The 22,032-nt window shown below is 40.3% G+C and overlaps 1 protein-coding gene across 19 annotated transcripts in view; it reads right to left on the bottom strand.

The window, feature by feature from the left end:
• PPIP5K2 (diphosphoinositol pentakisphosphate kinase 2) overlaps positions 1-22,032 on the bottom strand; it is an 89,252-nt gene that overhangs the window by 66,974 nt on the left and 246 nt on the right. For 14 of the 19 annotated variants that reach the window (XR_010588814.1, XR_010588815.1, XM_065550253.1 and 11 more), the window contains exons 2-6: positions 15,161-15,242; positions 9,982-10,373; positions 6,910-7,105; positions 6,056-6,146; positions 3,439-3,524 (exon numbers count right to left, since the gene is read on the bottom strand). Coding sequence is in view for 17 of the 19 variants with exons in the window: in XM_065550253.1 (XP_065406325.1) it covers positions 3,439-3,524; positions 6,056-6,146; positions 6,910-7,105; positions 9,982-10,125 (517 nt within the window). In the remaining 2 variants the exon portion in view is untranslated. Of the gene's footprint in view, positions 1-3,438; positions 3,525-6,055; positions 6,147-6,909; positions 7,106-9,981; positions 10,374-15,160; positions 15,243-22,032 lie in introns of those variants that run through there. The other 5 variants (XM_065550254.1, XM_065550260.1, XM_005303813.5 and 2 more) reach the window with 2 other exon arrangements.

Here is a 22,032-nt window from a genome sequence, read left to right as displayed (position 1 = left end):
ATTCTACCACCAATGAAATTAAAAATACAAAAATCTTAAAATCTCTGAAACTAAGTATTTATTAACAGAATAAACTGTAAGACTGCATCATAATGGATACAGAAACACTTGGCAAACTTTCAGTACCTTGTATTGCAATTTCCAACTGAATCGAGTTCACTTTTTTCAAGTTGCCTATTGCACAAAGTCCAGCCAGCTACAGTATTTGCTTAAGCAGGCCGTGTGCAATTTCCTGGCTGTGGTTTGTAGATTAAAAAGTTTATGATACAAGAGCTAGAATCTGATCAAAATTAGTGCCTTTTTCTGAGGAGGAAAAAGGTAATGAAGAAATTCTGGTCTATCCAATTGTTTAAAACGTTTAAGGAAAGTTCAAAAGGAACTTTGAAACTTGATCTACCATCCAACCTTATTTCATTGCTCATATGCCTGATGTTACCACTGTAGTTAAATTACTGGACTCAAATGCAATACACAATAAAAAGGGGGAACACAAAGAGACTTCAATAGTTAAATGGATGATGTAAGTAAGTGACTTTATGAATTATTTTTGAAGACTGTCTCTTTTATGGCTATCACAGCTACACTTGCATCTTCATTCCCTCTTCCCTCTCCCCTCCTCCGACAACATCAGGTGTGAGAGAATATTTGTCCATGTATATTAGAAGGATCCAGGTTCAATGTCTCTACTATAAATGTGATTAAGAACTAGTACACAAAGGACATCCATTTCTCAAAAAATGGGTCTCTAATGGCCTTCCTGCCAAACCATCTTAGTAATACCAGTCTTGATATCCCATTAGTCCACTTCAAATATCCCATTTTCTTTCAAGCTGCCTTTATATGTGGAATGCCTTTCCTGAGGCAAGATACCAGGCCACTAGTCTCTCCTCATTCAAATCCCTTTATGACTTTCTATTGCAGTGACATGAAATATTGAGTCTATATACACACACAACATTAAAAAAAAAATCATTATACTTTCCACTAGCTTTTGCCAGGTTATCTTATTGCTCTAACTCCTGTCCATCTAGCTGTGTTATATTTTGTTATACCAAGTCTGAAGTTAGATTGGCCCATTGTATTATTTTAACAGTTTCTAATCTGGGGTACTCAGCACTTTCTGAAATTCAGGTTTCTAACAGGAATCAAGTTAAGCTTCCAAATTTTGAGGTACCAATGGGTACAATTTTCCAAAAATGCCTCATTAACTTATGAGCCCAAGCCCTATTTTCAAAAGGGACATATATTTCACTCAAAATCAACTGAAAGTGATTGAGGCACTTTGAATGTTTTACTCAAAAATTATCGATCATTTTGGAAAATTCTGACCTATGCTCTCAGCTTGCCTTCTAAACAGCATAGTTTTTCCAATTTTTATGACAGACCATTCAACTTCCCTTCAAAGAGGAAATTAGTTATATTCACGGAAAACAATTGTGGTATTTCCCTCAATCCCAATGTTCCCTAAACCCTTTTTTTCTGGATTCTTTCTCAGTTTTAGACATAGCGTCTTACAAGACTTATATAAAAACTAAAATTTGTTACATTTTTAAAAAATGTATTAGGGAATCATCAGTAGGTCGATATGCAGTTAAGGATGTACTGAGAGTTGCACTTCTAGTGAGGAAGAAACTTCTGTTTTTTTAAAAAAACAATGAATGAATCCAATTCCAAGGCAACAATCTTACGCAGAGTGAATTTTCAGGACAGATAGATTGCCTCTCAAGGACTCACACTTTAAGGACAGAAAGGACCATCGTAATCATCTAGTCTGACCTCCTGCAGACTAGAGGCATAGAACCTCACCCACCCTCCCCTGTAATAGACCCCCTAAGCTCTAGCTGATTTATGGAAGTCCTCAAATCATGATTTAAAGACTTAAAGTTACAGAAAATCCATTTACTCTACTTTAAACCTGCAAGTGACCCATGCTGCAGAGGAAGGCAAAAATACACCAAAAAAACAAACAAAAAAACGCACCCAAAGTATCTGCCACTTTAACCCAGGGAGAAAATTCCCTCCCAACCCGAAATATGGTGATCAGTTGGACCCAGAGCATGTCGGCAAGAACCACCAGCCAGACAGTTACACTTTCTGATCTCCAAGAGGTAGACTTTCTTGCTAATTCATCCCATCTTCCGTTCCTTGTAGGCTTTCTGCTTTCTCTTAATCAACTATTTGAGACACTTGCTTATCCAGTTTGCTCTGCAACCACTCCCTATGAATTTTTTTTCCTTGCTTGGGATGCAGGCTTCCAATAGCTTCTGCAACCTTGACTTAAAGTAATTCCAACCCTCCTCCACATTCAGATCCTTGAGTTCTCCAGTCCAGTCCACTTCCCTAATTCTCTTAATTTTTAAAAGTTTTCCCATTTGAAATCAAGGATCCTAGTTGCAGACCTATTGTTGTTTCTCCTTCCATTTGGTTTAAACTGATTTAGCTCATGATCCCTCAAACCAAGGTTGTCTCCAACCATCAGTTCTTCTATGAGGTCCTCAACTACCCATCAATACAAAATCTAAAATGGTATCACCTCTTGTTGGTTTGGGGACTATTTGGTGTAGAAATCTGTCAGGTATCACATTAAGGAAAATCTAGGCCCTATTATTAGTAGTAGCATTTGTCATCCGATCTATATCTGGAAAATTAAAGTCTCTCATAATCACACAATTCCCAGTAGTATTTATTTAATTAAATACAGTCTCTATATGTTAGAGATGGGAATTGAAATAAAATAGTAGCACTTCCTTGCCTGACAGGTATGTTGTGAGTATAAATACATTAGACTGTGAAGCATTCAGATACTTTAGAGATGAGGGTCATATAAATACCTTAGTTAGATCAACAGAAGCTTGGACAGCCTAGTTTCATTATGAAGTTATTTGCATATTTGCCATAACTGTTGATGTTGACCCCTTTAGCCCAGGAGCAACATCTTTGTTGTAAGTCTGTTGACGTGTTAACACATTGACTGTGCAGGCTCCTTGGTACCAATTCATCCCTAGCACTCTCCAGAATGACAGCCCTCAGCCAGCTCAAAATGTTAGCTCCTCCAACTGTCTCCCAATATCTGTGCCCTGTGTGGTCTCATTATGTTGGGCAGAGGGAGACCAGCCAGTCAGATTTGGTAAAGTTATTCAGGATGGGACTGCTTCTGAAGGACCATGGCAAGTCCAAAATCTGTCTGAAGCACCTCCATAGCAGAGTTAAAAACTACATTTTGTAGAGAACTTTTGCTGTAAGCACCTGCTCCTCCCAATCTCCTTCCCCCTTGCAATGAGCAGGAAGTCACTGATTGAATTAAAGGAAAGGGGCACAGAAGTGGGTGCAGGGAAGCAGAGGGTTCAGAACATTAAAGGTTACCATTCAAAATGTTTAACAAAATACTCCAAGTTGTAAAAATAGAACCTTAATAAGAAAGTTAGGAAAATCTGTTACCTTTGGGGTTGTTTGGATCACGGTTCAGAATTGCATAACGAGGAAGTAAAATGCCTTCAGCTTTGAGGATGCTATACACTTCTCTCCTAAAAGAAGATCACAAAGGTTATCCAACCAAAGTGATAAAGTCTGAACAATCTTTACATTTTATAGTCCATGAAACCCAAAGCTTACTTTATATAATCATAACTATCATGGTACTCTGTTCACGTAGGCAGTGCTTTAAGGGATGTCTACTTAGACAGTTGCACTTCATACCAATGTCACTGAACTAGTGCGAATTGCAATGCCAACACTTTTAGCTTGTCACAAGACAGAAACAGCAGAGTATGGAGAGACTTGCTCCATGCAAGTGCAATTCCAAATTTGCTGAAATGCTTGTGCACTGTTGCAACAACTGTTGGTCATCAACTGGTAGGTGTCTGAAATTGTACTTTTTTTACTGTACAAAAGGCTCCAGTGTTTCTATACTTTATTAACTATTCATTTATTAATATTTGCTTTTCATGATGGAGAGAGAAAAGGAGGGTCAGATAATATCTTTAATTGGACCAATTTCTGTTGGTGAAAGAGACAAGCTTTTGAGCTACCCAGAGCTCTTCTCCAGGTCATGATGCAGATAGAGAAGATACTTTGGATGACAATGGGGACTCAGAACACTAACATCTGAACAGACTTTTGCTTAACATAAATTTTGTGGATAAAAACTTAGCAAATAAACTACATGAACTCTACAGTCAAATAATGTTGTACGTAAGTATAACAAATAGTATATGAACTGTAACATCTGACTTTTTGGGACATAACTAACTTCTCTGTGCATTTCAGTGAGACTCATCTGTTTAATACAGGGGTGGGAAAACTTTTTGGGCCGAGGGCCACATCAGGGAATAGAAATTGTATGGTGGGCCATGAATGCTCACAAAATTGGGGTTGGGGTGCAGGAGGAGGTACGGGCTCTGGGGTGGGGCTGGGGATAAGGAGTTTGGGGGTGTAGGAGGGTGCTCTGGGCTGGGACTGAAGGGTTCGGAAGATGGGAGGGAGATCAGGGCTGGGGCAGAGGTGCGGGAAGGGGTGCAGGTTCCGGCTGGGGGTGCAGGCTCTGGGGTGGAGCTGGGGATGAGAGGTTGGGGTGCAGGAGGGTGCTCCGGGCTGGGATTGAGGGGTTTGGAGAGCAGGAGTGGGATCAGGGCTGGGACAGGGGGCTGGGGCGTGGGGAGAGGCTCAGGAGGGGCAGGGTCCGAGCAGCGCTTACCTCAAGTGGCTCCCGGAAGCAGTTACATGTCCCTTCTCTGGCTCCTATGCGCAGCCAGGCAGCTCTGCACGCTGCCCCATCCACAGGCACTGCCCCTGCAGCTCCCATTGGAGTGCGTAGGAGCCGGAGCGGGGTCATGCTGCGGCTTCCAAGAGCCACGTGGTATGGCCCCAACCCTGCGCGCAGGCCAGAGCGCTGGAGCAGGGGCCAAGCCGCGTCATGCAGCCCCGACCCTGCGCCCCAGGTGGAGTAGGGCCAAGTAGCATGGTGAGGCCGAGCCGCATGGTGCAGCTCACCGTAGTTTGCCCACCCCAATTTAATATAATTTCAGCTAAACTTCTCTGTTTCACAACCACTGTCGTGTTTCACAATTACTATCTCGGCCTCTACCATTGCCAATATCTTTCAATGTTTGTCACTAAGTGTCTTGTGCAACGACAAAGTGAAATGCTCATGAAATAATACTTTGAGACTGACAGTAATTACAAATGTTTCCACAGAACAAAGTTGAAAGTAAAAAAAATTAAACTCCTAATTAATTTTAAAAACTCAACATCAGGATCTCACTGCTTGAGCTTCAACTGGTGTGAGTAAGGGAAGGACATTAGGGACATACCTAAGCGAGATAACTTGTGATTACTATTTTGATTGCAGTAGTACCCACTATCTGCTAAATCTTTCCAAACTGAGAAAGGTACCGCCCTTACTCCATTCTAGATTTACTTTCAGACTGTAAACAATTTGAGGCAAAAATTGTCATTTACTATATGGTTGTACAGAACCTAGCACTATGAGGTCCTGACCTAGACCAGGCCTCTAAGAGATACCACAATATAAAGCAATAAATAATTCTAAAGGATTGATCAAAGGCAGTACAGTCCAATACCAGATTAAGGTCAACAAGATACACCTATTTATTATTTACTAGTCATTTGTTTTGTAATTTACTGTCTTCTACATGTATGTAAGAACATAAGAACATGTATATATATATATATATACACACACACACACACACACACACGTTCTTTTATATATATCTATCTTTCTCAGTTTGGAAAGATAGTGGGTACCACTGCAGTCAAAATAGTAATTACACGTTATCTCGCTTAGGTATGTCCCTAATGTCCTTCCCTTTTATATATATACACACACACCACACACTATTTTTGAGATACTGTCAGCCAGTATATTTACTAGACTACTGTAGAATGATGCATATATTGGTGTTGTCATTGTGATGACAATCCCAAGATATTACATATCACCAGTATTTCACAGTCTTAAATACTTTTTTTATTTGCTGATTTTCAGTAAAATAGAGCTGAAGTGGTTTATATCTAATTTGTGGTTATTACTTACCTGTCTTGTATATGATACTGCATGTTCAAGTCATTGATTACAAATGGATTCCTGAGTTTTGCATAGGCAACTGCTTTGTCCAGTGGAAATCCTAAACAAGGTTTATTAAGGAATATATATTAACTTACTAGTGTCGTGTTTAAGTATTTGGGTAAAAAAACCCTTCAATTTCAATATTATACAAATGACCTGAATGAGTAGAGTTTTTTTTTATTTTTGTTTTAATCAGTGTGATCTATAGCTGAATTGACCTATGCACAAAAGTCAGAGTAGCCTAGTAACCCAGTAAATCAAGTTAGACTACTAGAAAACACTTTTCCTCTGGCTTCTTGCCCTTTTGTTCCAACCATTAGAAAACTGTGTGCTACATCTCTAGACACTGAATACTTTAGTATTTTGCCAGTGTACAGAGGAGAGAGGTAGAGGGGATGTGACTATCCAGAATGAACATTGTTTCTTATAGAGCAAGATTCCTCAAGAGATGTACAAAAGTGTTTCTTTAAGTGAGAACGGTCCTGTGCTTACTGGGATGAGGTGAACAAGTATATTTGATAGCTTCATAAGCAAATGTTATTTGCCTGGTCAGCAATTAGATTTCAAATGCCACAGCAGATGAGATGATCCCAAATATTTAATACCATAATATTTTAACGCTGGAATAGCTGAAATACTAAAAGCTGGGTTTCAAATATTATAATTGTGATGTTAATTTTTTTTCAAATACCCAAAACAAAAAGCCCCTAGAAACTGCTAACTTGTAATTCGGCTAAATATTCAATTAAAAGAATAAAAAAAAAAAAGGCAAAATGAAGTTTAAAAGTGAGAGGTTCATGCTACTACTTGAAAAGCTTTACCTTTAGAATGAAAAGAAATGAGACAGTCACATAAAGGCCAGTTTTCTACAGGTTCATTCAAAATGACATCCTCTTCAAATATTACCACTGTGATGTACTTAAACATGGATAGGCGTTCCAGAATTTCGTTCATTGGTTTGGACTTGGATTTCTTTGCCATGGAACATATCCCAACCACAATCAGCCTTTCTGGTGGCTAACACAAAAAATAAAGTTAATAAGAGTTAGTGGTGTTGGGTTTTGTTTGTATGTGGTGGTAAGGAGAGTGATTAAGTATTCCCAGCGTACAATAAGTGCTTTACTAGCCAATGAACAGGATCATTATATTCCAATCCAACATTTGTAGATATTACTTTTAAATTATCATCTAGCAATTTGCAATATTTATTAGATGTTCACAAAAAACAGTGTTTGACAATTTGCCTTACTTTTGCCACATGAAGAATGACCTGACAAACTGTCAGCAGTACTAGCATTGCAATAATTCTTTACCAGTTCTGATGCACTAATGCACACTTATGAATATTGGTATGGGTGCTTTTCTCAGGCACAAATTTGAGAGAATCAAAAACTGAGCCGTGAATGTCAAAACCGAATGAGATTATGCAGAAGATTCCCTTGGAAATTAATGTAAATAATTTAGACATACCTAGAAGCCCCAAACCTCCTTTTATTTTATTACACACTATTGTTACAAGTAAAGTAGGATTATTGTAACAGATTAGCGAAAAATCTCTCTCTAGTTTTTCTGTTTACTTTGTGCATTTCACAACACTTCCTGTATAGCCAGTTTCACACTCTCTTTATATTGGTTTCTCCTTTTTTGAGTGGATCTTTCAAACAGCAAATTTTTGGTGTTGGAGGAAAGCAAATTTTTTAGAGATAAGAAAATGTGACGATTTTAAGTGGATTTATTTAAATGTGTAGTGCACAACTTTTTCTTAATGTATACCACAAATATATCAAAAGCCAATACAGTCCAAATTATCAAATGCTATTGGATGCTTAGTTTGCATTTCCTAATTGATTTTAACTGTGCAGCCTTATGATGCATTAAGAGTTTATTGCGCTTAGCTTATAAGCAAACATGCTCACAATCAATGAAAATGTAGTCTAGTGACCACTTCCTGGAGAAGTCAGAAGTTATGCATCTTCTAGTATTATTTTGAAGCAAAGGCTGAGCTAAGAACTGTAATTTTTAAAAGAGTTATAGCATAATGATTTAGATAGACTGCAAAGCAAGAGCTGCAATACCAGTCAAGCTAAGATGATAGCAAATATACCAACTGTAACTCCAAGCTCAGAACCTTCTGAAAGACCATCTATGGTATACTTTAAATAAGTAAATATATTTAAAAAAACAAACAAACCCTACTTCCTGGTGTATTTCTAGAGACCAGTGTAAGAAATAACAAGAGAGTGGAAAGGTGGCAGTCAATTACTAGAAAATGAGGAGTAATTAAGGGAATGAAAAAAATCATACTTATTTCCATCCACTACCCTACCATGATAATCATTAGTGACCATGTGATCACCCAAATATCAATTTTAGATCACTGCTTCAGAAGTAAGTACAGTATAATGTAAATTAAATTGCAAAATTTCAGAGGCTAAGTACTTGCTTACTGACTGAAACTTGTAGCACCGGAAAATTGCACATATATGAACTCTGAAGCAACACAAGGAAAAAAAAGTTCAGAATTTTTTTTAGAAGTTATTAGTATGTGACTTTCTTCAGATAACATGATTTCATATTAAAGCTGAAGCAAGAACCTTAATCAGTGATTTTCTAAATTGAATAATTTTTATAAATATATTTTTTTCTCTGGGTTCATATCTTGACTCACCAACAACAGTCGTTAAGACCCCATCTTTTTAAAGTAATCTGAGTAGTACTTGTATACTACACTGATGAAGGCCAAAGAAGAGTCCTGTAGCAGCAAGAGAATGTAGCTACAAATATGCTAGTAGATATACTTATTCTAAGACAGGAGTCTGGCCCCTCAGGGCTTTGGATCCGGCCCATGGGATTGCCCCCCATGGTGCCGTGGGCCCCACGCCACTCTCAGAAGTGGCCGGCACCACGTCCCTGCGGCCCCCGGGCAGGGGGGCAAGGGGCTCTGTGCATTGCCCTTGCCTCCAGGCACCGCCCCCCACAGCTCCCATTGGCCGGGAATGGGGAACCGCTGCCATCCCAAAGCCGCTTTGGGTAAGCAGCGCCGGGCTGGAACCTGAACCCCTCCTGCTTCCCACCCCCCAACTCCCTGCTCTAAGCCCCCTGCCTGCACCTCGCACCACTCCTGCACCCCGACTCCCTGCCCTGAGCCCCCTCGTACACCCTGCACCTCCAACCCCCTACCTTGAGCTCCCTGCTGCACCCTGCATCCCTGTGCACCCCAACCCCCTGCCCTGAGCCACCTGCCACACCCCACACCCCTCCTGCACCCCAAACCCCTGCCCCCTCCCGCAGTCCACACCCCTGCCCTGAGCTCCCTCCTGCACCCCAAGCCCCACCCTGAGCCCCCTCCTGCACCCCAACCCCCTTCCCTGAGCCCCTTCATACACCCTGCACCCCTCCTCTGCCCCAATCCCTTGCCCTGAGCCCCTTCCTGCACACCGCATCTCCTCCCACACCCCACACTCCCTCCCACACCCCAACCCCCTACCCCAGCCCTGCATACAATTTCCCCACCCAGATGTGGCCCTCGGCCCAAAACGTGTGCCCACCCCTGCCATAAAGTTATTTTTATTGATGCCTTTATTTCTACATGTTGCACAAAGGACTCAGTCCTGCAAGATTCTGAGCTGCCTGGCTCCAATCGACCAAAGCACTAAAGCACATGCTTAACTTTGAATTTAGTAGACTACTCATTATTTAAGTTAAGCATGTGCTCAAATATTTTGCTGGGTTGAGTCTAATGCGCTCAGCAACTAACAGAATCAAACTCCTAATGCATATTATAATCACAGTACCTGTAAATTCTGAGAATAATATTTCTCAGCCTTTAGTATTTTAAAGTAAGTTATGCCATTAACTATACCTTTAAAAAGATACTTTCCTACAGTACTTACAGAATCATACTCTTCATCCTCCTCCTCTGCATGGTCATAGAAATGATCGAAGTTGACAGATCTGGATGAATCCAATAATTCATCTCCATCTTCACCACCCACAAAGAATCTAGGAGGGTCACTCTCCGTTGCGCTAACCGACATCTTTACAAGCAGTAAACTGTTCTATGTTGAAACTGCAGCCACTCCAATATCTGAGATATTGTGCATATTCTCAGTAGCCAGGGAACATAGAAATCCTTTGCAGTTTGTCACTTCTTGCAGTCACTTGTTACTGTGACAAAGTCAGCTGCCAAATGCACTTTAACTGCTATCATCAGTTCATTGAGTTGTTGCTCCAAAAGAAACAAAACCCCACAGGTTAAGTTTCTCTGAGAAGGCAATCTTTTATCCTAAAGAAAAGAAAGAACAATTCCTGAAAAACATTACATTTCATCTAACCATTTCTTTATATCACAATTTTCAAATTTATTATCACCTGGCACAAAAAATACATAACTGGTCAAGAAAAAGTGCCAAAATAATTAAAAATTCCAAGACAAACTAAAAGTAGCCTTAAATAAATGTGTATATGTTAAGGGGAAAAGGTTATTTCTGAGACTGATTTACAGTTTAATCACCACTGGACATCAATCATGAAACAAAGGAAAATAATAGTCAAAAGTAGATTTTTTTTCCCATCAGGAAGGGTGGTTGAAAAAGATGAAGAAGAGCAGAAAATATTTTTTCCCTCTGCCTTTGTCAGAGAAGTGAATAAAATCCTCTTTAAAAGTTCAGAAATTTAACTCCCATTCTTGACTTTAGCTACTTTTACTATACAGTTTTCTGATCACATTATGAAACTAACAAAGGCAAAAAGAAAGGTGTTGGACAATAATATTAACCAAAAATTAAAGAAGGGAATCACCATGATTAGAGATTTTAAAGCCAGTTAAGTACTGCAAATAGACCTACCTTCAAATAAAATTCTGCAGTAGCAGAGAAACAACTATATTTCTACTTTACAGCATGATTTTTTCCAGGCCATTTTAAAAAAAAGGACTGCAAAATGAATGCTACTTCTACACTAAAGAGATAATACAAAGTTAAACATTTACAATGACTTTCATTTCAGTATCAAAGTGGTTTATAAATATAAAGACTCAATGATTTTATGACGAAGGCATATATTATGCCCATTTAAGCAGAAATCTGAAGAACAGCAAAGTAACTTGGTCAAAACAGTTGTCTATAGAACCAAAGAGCCCTGAGGATCAATCCCCTGTTGTAATCTGTAGCTTTTGGGATCCACACAAACAAAACAAAGAATCGCAATTACTGTAAGATAAGCAACTGTTCTTTCTCTGAGTTTTGTGTGGATCCCTCTTATGGAGACTAGCTAGCAGTTCCAAATTAATAGAATGTGAGTACTAGGCAGTCTTAACTACAGCTAACTAAGAACCGCTCACATCGTCAAATCCAGGGTATAATTTTTGATAAAGATGTGGGCTGAGTGCCAAAAGGCTGCTCTGCATATCTCAGATACACAAATATTTTAGGCATGTTAAAGAGGTAGTCTTGGCTCTAGTTGAATGGGCCTGAGTTCCTGATGGAAAGGGCGTATCTGCCAGTTGGTAACAGATTGTAATGCACTGAATTGAACAATCTCTGGGATGAGTTGGCCTGACCTTGCACACCCTTCCCCAATGCCAAAAACAGGGTGATTTCTTGAATGGCTTTGTCCTGTCTAAGTAAAAAGAAACAAACTCTGAAAACATATAAAGTACTTCCTCACAAGTTTCAGGGTGCTTTGGAGAAGAAAACAGGAGGTTGATGGTTTAAATGGGGGGGAGGGGGAGGGAAAAGCAAACATCCAGACACCATCTTATCCCGAGGAAAGTGTCTATAAGTGCCTGAATCTTACTAATGCTCCTGGCTGAGGTGATGGCCACCAGGAAGACTTAAGAGTGAGATGGTGAAGAGATCACTTGGATAAGAGTTCAAAGAGGAGGTGGCAATAGTCTATAAAGCACTACTGCTGATAGGAGGAAACTTTCTGAACTGTCCCTGTTATCTTAGAGGTCTTCTCCTGGGAGCAGGTGTATAGACATCCAGGGATCCCAGTGTAGGCCAAAAGCCTAATGGGAAGAAATTGTCTCAAGTAAAATTGTACTCCATTTTGATTATTTTGCTAGCTTTGAATTAGTAAGAAGAAATTGTAGCCTTGAATTAGTAAGAAGAAATTATTCTGAGTTTATTCTTTGCTGATTGTGTTAACATTTGCTCTCAGAAGGATAGAAGTTTTATGGCTATAATTGCCTTACTTGCTGTTTGGTGTGAGTGAAGAATGTATGGTGATTAACTGAGAAAGGATAACTGGGCCGGATGATCAAGAAGTGAGTGGAGGAGTCAAGGGGCACCAACTTTATTATCAATCACCCGGATCGCAGATTGACCACCCTAAAGCAAAGGCATACACCCCAAGGACGAGATAAGGAGTTGAGCCAAAGAGACAAATAAGAAACAGCTGTGGATCCTCCCGGTAACTAAATAATGCTAAACCAGGGATCGGCACCTTTAGCATGTGGCCACCAGGGTAAGCACCCTGGCAGGCCGGGCCAGTTTGTTTACCAGCCGCGTCCACAGGTTCAGCCGATCGCAGCTCCTACTGGCCGCGGATAACTGCTACAGGCCAGTGGGGTCTGCGGGAAGCGGCACAGGCCGAGGGATGTGCTGGCCGCGTTTGACAGAGCCCAGCTCCCCCTCCCTCCTGGCCACTGGACCTGACCGAGCAACACCTAGGACTGGTAACTATAAGATCCAGCTGCAGAACCTTTGGTTGGGGGGTGTGTGTGGGTGTGTGTGTAAGCATATGCTAATTTCAATGCTTAAATTGTATTCTCATAAACGTGGCCTATTGCCTTATCCCCTTTAAAAAGATTAAATATAAATATTTTATAGAGAAGGAGAGACCTATCTCATAGAACTGGAAGGGACCCTGAAAAGTCATTGAGTCCAACCCCCTGCCTTCACTAGTAGGACCAAGTACTGATTTTTGCCCCAGAACCCTAAGTAGCCCCCGCAAGGATTGAACTCACAACCCTGGGTTTAGCAGGCCAATGCTCAAACCACTGAGCTATCCCACCCCCCTCCGTGTGCTTCTTATAAGCATAACATCAGAGCAACTCTAGAGTCATTAACAATATGCAAGAACTCATCCATGCAGGAGCTCAACAGATCCAGACTTTTGAAGTGGAGATCTTCTTTAGTCATTTGGACTTCTGAGAATCTTTGAGGAGTGTAATAAGGATGCCCTTCTCATGGTGATATCTATGGCCATGGAACAGGCCACTTGGAGTCAAGTTCTGGCTACTAATTGTTCCTTTTAAACAATGGCTATCAGGTCAGCCCTAGCTTCTTAGGGGAGCTCAATGAACAGTGATAGTCTGTCCCATGCTAAACAATCATATTTAGAAAATAGGGTTTGACAGCTGGCTGTCTGTAGTTGAAGAGATGCCCGAGTGTAGGTCCTTCTACCTAAGAGGTCAAATCTCTAGGGATCTTTGTCCTCAGGAGCGTGGTTTTAGGTGGTCCTGTCTGCTTGGATTTCTCCTGTGGTGCAGATACCAGTAGGGAGCTAGGAGTCAGATGCAAGTAGAACTACTGAAATATCTTTTGCGTGACTTGGTATCTTTTCTTCTGCTCATTTCATATTGGAAGTAGAGAGGCTGAAGTCTGCCATAGATCTTTTACAGGCTTCTACGACTCCATTTATTTGCATTGCCAATCTGTCTGGCAAATTGGAATGGAGAGTGTCAACTTATCTGCTCTCCCTATCCTTCCCAGTAACTCCTGAAAGAACTCAACGTCATCGGGAGGTGATACTGGAGCAGCTGTCACCTCCTCATCCAGAGAGGAACAAGATAGATCTTTAGGGTAAGAGGTATCTCCTGTGGATCTTCAAGAATCTTCAACAACTCCCTCTGTTCCTCAATATAGTATGCTTTCAAGGTGCACCAAGTTAGACTGTATGTACCCCTTATACCTTGACTGACAAATAGGTATTCTGTTTTACAGTTTAATCTGTAAATAGCTGTACTAGTGAAAAATTGTGGTTTTTCAGGAGATACCCAGCAATGGTAAAATTCCTTTAAAGGGAATGTCAACAAAATGCACATCATGCTCATACTTCCTGCATTAAGTTACAAGCCTCAGCACTTCCTGTTTATGCTCTCCATAGTTCATTTCTCGACCATGCATAGCAGTAGCATACCAAACTATTTAACTTTTTTGCACCTAAACATGTACCAGCAAACTAATAAATCAAAAACAGGTATAAAATACATATATGTAAACTTAATCCTACCCAAACGAAGGATGTGTGTTCCAGCAATATAGACCTTTGAACATTCAGCAATAAAACAGCCAAATCAGACCTTTGTGAATTTTTTACTTCAGTGAAGCGCCATAGGAGTTTTGGAATACAATGCCATCTCCCTCTTCTCCAAATGTACTCTAAAATAGGAATTATAATCCAAAGAGCATTCTTTGCCAATGTAAAACCTTATCTTCCCTGATTCAAATCTACTTCCCTTCAGCAGTTTTCCCTGTTCCCAGAAACCTCCACAGGAATTCAACTTGGGATTTACCATATTCACCTACATAAAACTTAGTATTTCAGCAACTGCCAGAAACAAAGCAGCTGCACCGATAGTAGTAAAGGTGCATGTGCTAGTGTGGAAAGGGCTCTGGGTTTTACTGCTTTTATGAAATCCTGATTAAACTTAACACATAAGGTCTTATATGAAAAGATAAGTACGATTGCATCCGTGCCATTACTGTTGGTTGCTGAAATAGGGGTAGTAATTTTGCTGGGGTGGACACACAGGAAAGTAACATAACATTACCTCTACTGCATTCTAGGGGGTTTAAACCATCACTTAAAAAAAAAATTAAAATTACAGTATATATATCCTTTTGTTCTCTCTCATGGAGGGCTGTATCATATTCCTAGTAATTACCAACAGTGCTTAGTCTAAGTATGTTACCTACACAAATACTTCCTAAATCAAAAATTATTCCATTATTGTCAGAACGTAATTTCACTTACATTTTGGAATTAAAACTTCTGACTTTTACAAAACTCATATACCCTTAATAATTAGGGGAATTTGATTTAGTTTGCTTTTAAAAGCATTACCCATCATCTGGTTTTAGTTCTTATCATAGGAAAGATGGTCAGACTTCTAAGAGTTTCCTTCAGTTCTCTCCCATTCAAATTCCTTGAAAAAAAGAGACACAACTTCAGTGGTCAGGAACTAATGCAGAGTGTGCAACAGTATGTAGCAATTAAGGGATCTAGCCAACTTCTGAAGACTGTGAAATTCATCCGTTGCTATTTTCAGGTTATTCCAGCCTAAATTATCCATGCAGGTGAGAAAAACAACAGAAACAGTATTGATGGCAAGCATGTTATTTAGATACCCTCAGTAAGCTGTCAAAAACTGCATTCAAGATGCATACTATTCTCCGGGACAACTATGCCATTATCAAGAACCAAGTGTTAGAAATATTTGGCACTTACTGTCAAATATGTTCTGTGATCTGAAAAAAGCCAGCTTCACATAAAGCACGTGTACAGAGCACATCAGATTCATAGTGCAGTAACTTATTGATAGCACAGTTAAAACAAGGATACACACCCTGACCAAACCCAGCTATTGATTACTCAAGAGCCATTTGTCAGCATTTAAAGGCAGTCAGTATTATACAACTAGAAGTTTTTTACCTTTGGAACTTTATTTACTCCTCTATTCAGAAAGAGGCTGACAATTATTGTTTGCTTCAGCTCATTTGTTTCCAAAAGCTTCTTAAAAGCCTGAAAATAAAATGTTTCTCCTTACCACTTCACTTTCCTTGTCTGCCATATGCAATGATTTCTTTCCCACTGATATGAATGGAGTTTTATTTGACTAAAAATTCTAGTTTTGCAACATCACTGATGATGTAACAAAAGACTAAAGATAAGGTTTGTTAGGTTGCTGCTGATGTGGAGCCAAATGAGGGAGCCAAGCAGCAAAATATGTAGAGCTTGGATAAAGTCATGACTTCGTTCTCAGGAGGACTATACTCCACAGGGAAGCTTCAACTAGAACGACTCAGGATAAGGCTCTCAGGTTTAAGGGACTATTTTAAGTGCCAGAATTGCAGATGTGGAACCTCTTACTACAGGGGATCAAACCAAAGTCAGACTATAACTATGTTCAGGTTGAAATGCAAGAATTACATCTTTAATAAGGCCTAACCCCAGTAAAAACATCTTCTCAAGTCCAACACTATCAGGAAAATTTGCAAGGGGAGGAAGGAAGGCAGGCAAGATGGAAAGAGGCACAAAACAGAGTGAACAAAAATGGTTATGAAAATATTACCATCCAGGGCACATTCAGTGCGTTACTTGTTGTACAGTGCCATATATCTTACATGGTAATAAGACACATTAGAAACACCGAAGATGGTGTATATTCCCCACTAGTTTACCACAATTTTAAGAATAGATCTGAGGTTTTAAGATCTCTGATCCATTTAAAGTAATTAAATACTTATTGTGCCACTTTGATATTAATCTTCCCATAACAACATTAAAAAATGTTTAACACACTAAAATAGTGCCTGAGATGTGGCCAACATCTGCCAGACATTAATTACATGGACAGGATCTTTTAAAAGAACTAAAAAATGTCTATCCTACTATTAACCCCCCAAGCCATACAGGCTTATTTTAGGAATTTCTGATATGCAGTTTTGATGAGGGGAAAAAAGAAATTTTCAATACAGAATTAGTTAACTTAGTAAAATTTACTACAGCATACAAAGAAGAATTAAATGAGTTTAATCCAGTAGATGAGGTCCAATAACTATTATAAAAAAAGTGATAGAAAATGGGGGGGAGGGATAGCTCAGTGGTTTGAGCATTGGCCTGCTAAACCCAGGGTTGTGAGTTCAATCCTTGAGGGGGCCAGTTAGGGATCTGGGGTAAAAATCTTTCTGGGGATTGGTCCTGCTTTGAGCAGGGGTTGGACTAGATGACCTCCTGAGGTCCCTTCCAACCCTGATATTCTATGATCTATATTTCAATCATGCTTACTCTGGGTAACACCCACAATTAGCCTTTCTGGTACAACAGTGAAGAAGCCAGACAGTGCTGATGGCCCATCAGCAAAGACAATGGACCATGGAAGAACTTAACCTTCCTGTGAACATTTTGGCCAGCCTGTAAGCAATGGCTGCTATAACACTGCAATAGGGTGACCAGACAGCAAGTGTGAAAAATCAGGACAGGGGTGGGGGGTAATAGGAGCCTATATAAGAAAAAGACCCAAAAATCAGGACTGTCCCTATAAAATTGGGACATCTGGTCACCCTACACTGCAAAGGCATGTGACCAGATGACATGTCTCTGGACTCCATCTTGGGATGTTAGTATTTTTCCACAAACCGGTCTGGGAACCAAGTTTCGTAATTAATAAACTTGTTTTTGCTTTATCTAAACCAGTGAGTTGGAGTGAAGTGCATGGGAAATCATTGCTCAAGGGTCAAAGGATGTTGCATTTCCTCTCCACATTGAGGGGGGGAGCCAACTGGATAATAAATTCATACTGGTTGTGGTTTGGACCAGGACAAAACGGTACTGCTCTGGGGTCCTAAGCTGGGAAACTGGTGGTTATTTTGGCTGTAGCCTCTCTATTGTTGGTCCCAATGCAGTGGCTGGTCAGCGAGCCTGCATGTAACTTGCAGCTGGGTGTGTCCTTAGCTATGTGTATGCTGGTGGAAGTGTAAGACCACAGGACCATGTCTGCAGCTTGACACAGCAGCACAGTGAGAGAGTGAGCCCAGGCTGGTGGGTCAGAGGGCTCAGTGGTTCTCCAGTTCCAGATGGCACCCCAAGGGGTGCCACCTGTAACATTCATATAACAAATATTTGCCTTTCCAGGGCATGACAGGCATAACAGAACTGTATGGAAACAAGAGACACCAATATACCAAATCTGCCAAGCCCTACTAGTTTGTGGAGCTGCTTTCCCTCTTTAATCAAGAGGTACAGTGCAATATTCATCAGATCCCCTTTTAAGATAGGGGGAAACATTAAGCCAAACAGAGATGTTTCTGTTATCCCAAGATCTCTTTCACATATCCACACTCACCCATGACACACCTTGGTGAAGTAGATTTAAGAAAAATACGTATACATTTTTAAAGCATCAAAACATTGTAAAAAGACATCCTCATATTTGAAGCCAAGAAACTATGGAAATAAATTTTACTGTCCCCTAATATTCCCATTCCCTAAATTAAATATAAAAACCAGACCAGTCTATGCCTCACATGTTTCAGCAATCATCATCAACATGGAAAAAAAGTATAACATCATCCAGCCCCATCTTCCTGCTAATATATTTTAGGGCTGTTGATTAATTGCAATTAACTCATGTGATTAACTTAAAAAAATTAATCACGATTAAATTGTAGTTTTAATCGCACTGTTAAATAATAGAATACCAATTGAAATTTATTAACTATTTTTGGATGTTTTTCTACATTTTCAAATATATTGATTTCAATTACAATACAGAATACAAAGTGTATAGTGCTCACTTTATTTGATTATTTTTATTACAAATATTTGCACTGTGAAAAAAACAAAAGAAACAGTATTTTTCAATTCACCTCTTAAAAGTACCATAATGCAATCTCTTTATCATGAAAATGCAACTTACAAATGTAGATTTTTTTGTTACATAACTGCACTCAAAAAACAAAACAATGTAAAACTTTACAGCCTACAAGTCCACTCAGTCCTACTTCTTGTTCAGCCAACTACTAAGACAAACAAATTTGTTTACATTTACGGGAAATACTGATGACTGCTTCTTATTTATAATGTCACCTGAAAGTGAGAACATGCATTCGCATGGCACTTTTCTGGCTGGCACTGCAAGGTATTTATATGCTAAACATTTGTATGCCCCTTCATTCTTTGGCTACCATTCCATGCTGATGACACTGCTTAAAAAAATTATGTGTTAATTACATTTTCACTGAACTCCTTGAGGGAGAATAGTATGTCTTCTGTTCTGTTTTACCCACATTCTGCCATGTATTTCATATTATAGCAGTCTCGGATGATGACCCAGCATGTTATTCACTTTCACTGCCGATTTCACAAAATGCAAAGAAGGTACCAATGTGAGGTTTCTAAAGATAGCTACATCCCTCGACTGAAGGTTTAAGAATCTGAAGTGCCTTCCAAAATCTGAGAGGGATGAGGTGTGGAGCATGCTTTCAGAAGTCTTAAAAGAGCAATACTCCAATGTGGAAACTACAGAACCTGAACCATCAAAAAAGAAAATCAACCTTTTGCTGGTGGCATCTGACTCAGATGATGAAAGTGAACATGCGTCAGTGTGCACTGCTTTGGATCATTATTGAACAGAACCCGTCACCAGCATGGACTCATGTCCTCTGGAATGGTGGATGAAGATGAAGGGACATATGAATCTTTAGCACATGTAAATGACTTGCAACGCCGGCTACAACAGTGCCATGTGAATGTCTGTTCTAACTCTTAGGTGACATTGTAAACAAGCAGCATTATCTCATTCAAATGTTTGTCTAAGTGACTGGCTGAACAAGAAGTAGGACTGAGTGGACTTGTAGGCTCTAAAGTTTTAGATTGTTTTGTTTTTGAATGCAGTTTTTTTTTTTTTTTTTACATAATTCTACATTTGTAAGTTCAACTTTCATGATAAAGAGATTGCATTGCAGTACTTGTATGAGGTGAACTGAAAAATACTATTTCTTTTGTTTTTTACAGTGCAAATATATGTAATAAAAATAAATATAAAGTGAGCACTGTACACTTTGTATTTGTGTTGTAACTGAAATCAATATATTTGAAAATGTAGAAAACATCCAAAAATATTTAAGTAAACAGTATTCTATTATTGTTTAACAGTACGATTAATCATGTGATTAATTTTTTTAACCACGCAATTAATCAAGATTATTTTTTTAAATTGCTTGACAGCCCTAATACATTTTCTATTGTGTTGTCCAGCCTAGTTTTCAGGGCTTTCATTACTTCCCTTAGTAAACAATTTCACAGTTTGAGAAAGGTCAAAGTTTTTCCTAACATTTATCCTAGATTTCCCCTTAATTTTGTCCCCACACAGAAATATACCCCATCTTGTATTACTATAAATAGTTCTTCTCCATCTTTTGTTTTTACATCCTTCAAAACCTTAATACTCAATGACTCCTAAGCTATTATCCAAGCCATGCTTAGCTCATTTATTCTTTCCTCAAATCAATCTCTATAACCCCAATATCTTTCATTGATTTTCTCTAAATCTGTTCCTCTTTGTGAGCACCTTTTTAGTAATATGGTGCCCCAAAGTCAAAGTACTAGGAGGTATGATTACACCCAAGACTATCATTTCCTCTTTACTCCATGTTTCTCTGTACACATCCAAAAGGTGCAGTGGCCTGTTTGTTGCCATATCACATTGCAAATTGATGTCAGTACAGTGCCATATAAATTCATTTATACAATACTGTTCTGAAACGGGGTTCAGCTGGTTGCTGCAAAACCTGGACAGAGATCTTTGAGCACCTCTCCGATGCAGCAAAGATGAAAGTTCCATGGATATTTCTCTCTGAGGTCTGGTCTACACCTAAAACTTAAGTTAACCAAGCTACATCACTCAGGGCTGGAAAAACAGTCTCACAGGACAAAAATTTAGGACAACCTAACCCCCACCTTGGATGCAGCCAGGTCGACAGAAGACTTCTTCTGTTGACATAGCTACTGTCTGTCGGAGAGGTGGATTATCTACATCAATGGAAAAACCCCTTCTGGCAACGTAGGAGTGTCTACACTACAGTGGTACAACTGCGGTGCCATGGCTGTGACTCTGTAGCATAGACATAGCTGGAATCAGCTAACCACAAAGCAGCTGAGAGCTGGATATCAAACCTAACCATTATGCCTACCATGTTTTAAAGGAAATATGTTTAATTTGCTAGATGATGGACACCATGTGTTTGGGAAATGCTGAAGCGTTCTGAAAAGCAAATGGAAATCCAGCTTCTTTGCAATAACACATTAGGATTGCATCCAATTTATCTGATTGCATAGTTGGAGAAAATCACCTGGTGGCCCAAGAATCTTTATTAGTCTAATTTTATTTCTTATAAGTTCAACTAAGATTTTGTAAGCACATTCATGCAATAGCCTTTAAAGTTGTTTTTTCCCTGTAGAAAAAAGAGGGTTTCAGTTTGTAAATCTGTGCATCACCCTAGTGTATTATCATTCCACTGCCCTCAGGCTGACTCTACAATAAAGGAATAAGGAGTGTGACATTTTGTGACTGCTCATGTTTATGGAACAAAGCCCAGCGTCATCCACCTCAAACACGCGGTTACAGTTTCAGGGGAGTTTGGTGACAGGAAAGAGTTAGTTTTGTCCTCCAGAAGTAATCTCTAGTTCCCTGGTTAAGATCAGCGTTTGGTCCCTAGGAAGCAGCCCCAGCGCTGCCTTTCACCACGGTGACTGTTCAAGCTACACACGCGAAGGGTGGCCGCACGTGGGGAGGGAGGGCGGGCGAGCAGCCCAGGGACTCTGGGCACCCCCACAGCCTTGGGAGGAAAGGCACTGCTGGCACCGGGGACGCGGCCATCTAGAGCGGGGCTCAGGTCCCTGCCGTAGGCCTGCGGGGATCGCTGCTCGGGCGCTCCCCGGCTGTGCTGCAGCACGAACAAGCAGGAAGCGCGTAGGGTGGCGCGTCCACACGCGGATGTAAACGGCCCCCAAGCCCGGAGCGGCCCCGGGACTCAACAACCCCCGCCTGGAGCCCGAGGACTGACACTCCGACGCCGCGGAGATGGGCACGGACACGGGGAGCGTCCCCGCCAGGTCTCTGCGCGGGGACCGGCCTGGCCGCGGGCGCGCAGCGTGGGACAGCCCCTTCCGCGGCGGGCTCCAACTCCCCGCGGGCCCAGGAGTGCGGAGCTGTA

Source organism: Chrysemys picta, chromosome 6 (genome assembly GCF_011386835.1).
Source record: "Chrysemys picta bellii isolate R12L10 chromosome 6, ASM1138683v2, whole genome shotgun sequence".
In the NCBI taxonomy this organism is placed as follows: Eukaryota; Metazoa; Chordata; order Testudines; family Emydidae; genus Chrysemys; species Chrysemys picta.
Note: the sequence above shows the minus strand (reverse complement) of the source record. Positions and strands in the feature narration are given on the sequence as shown.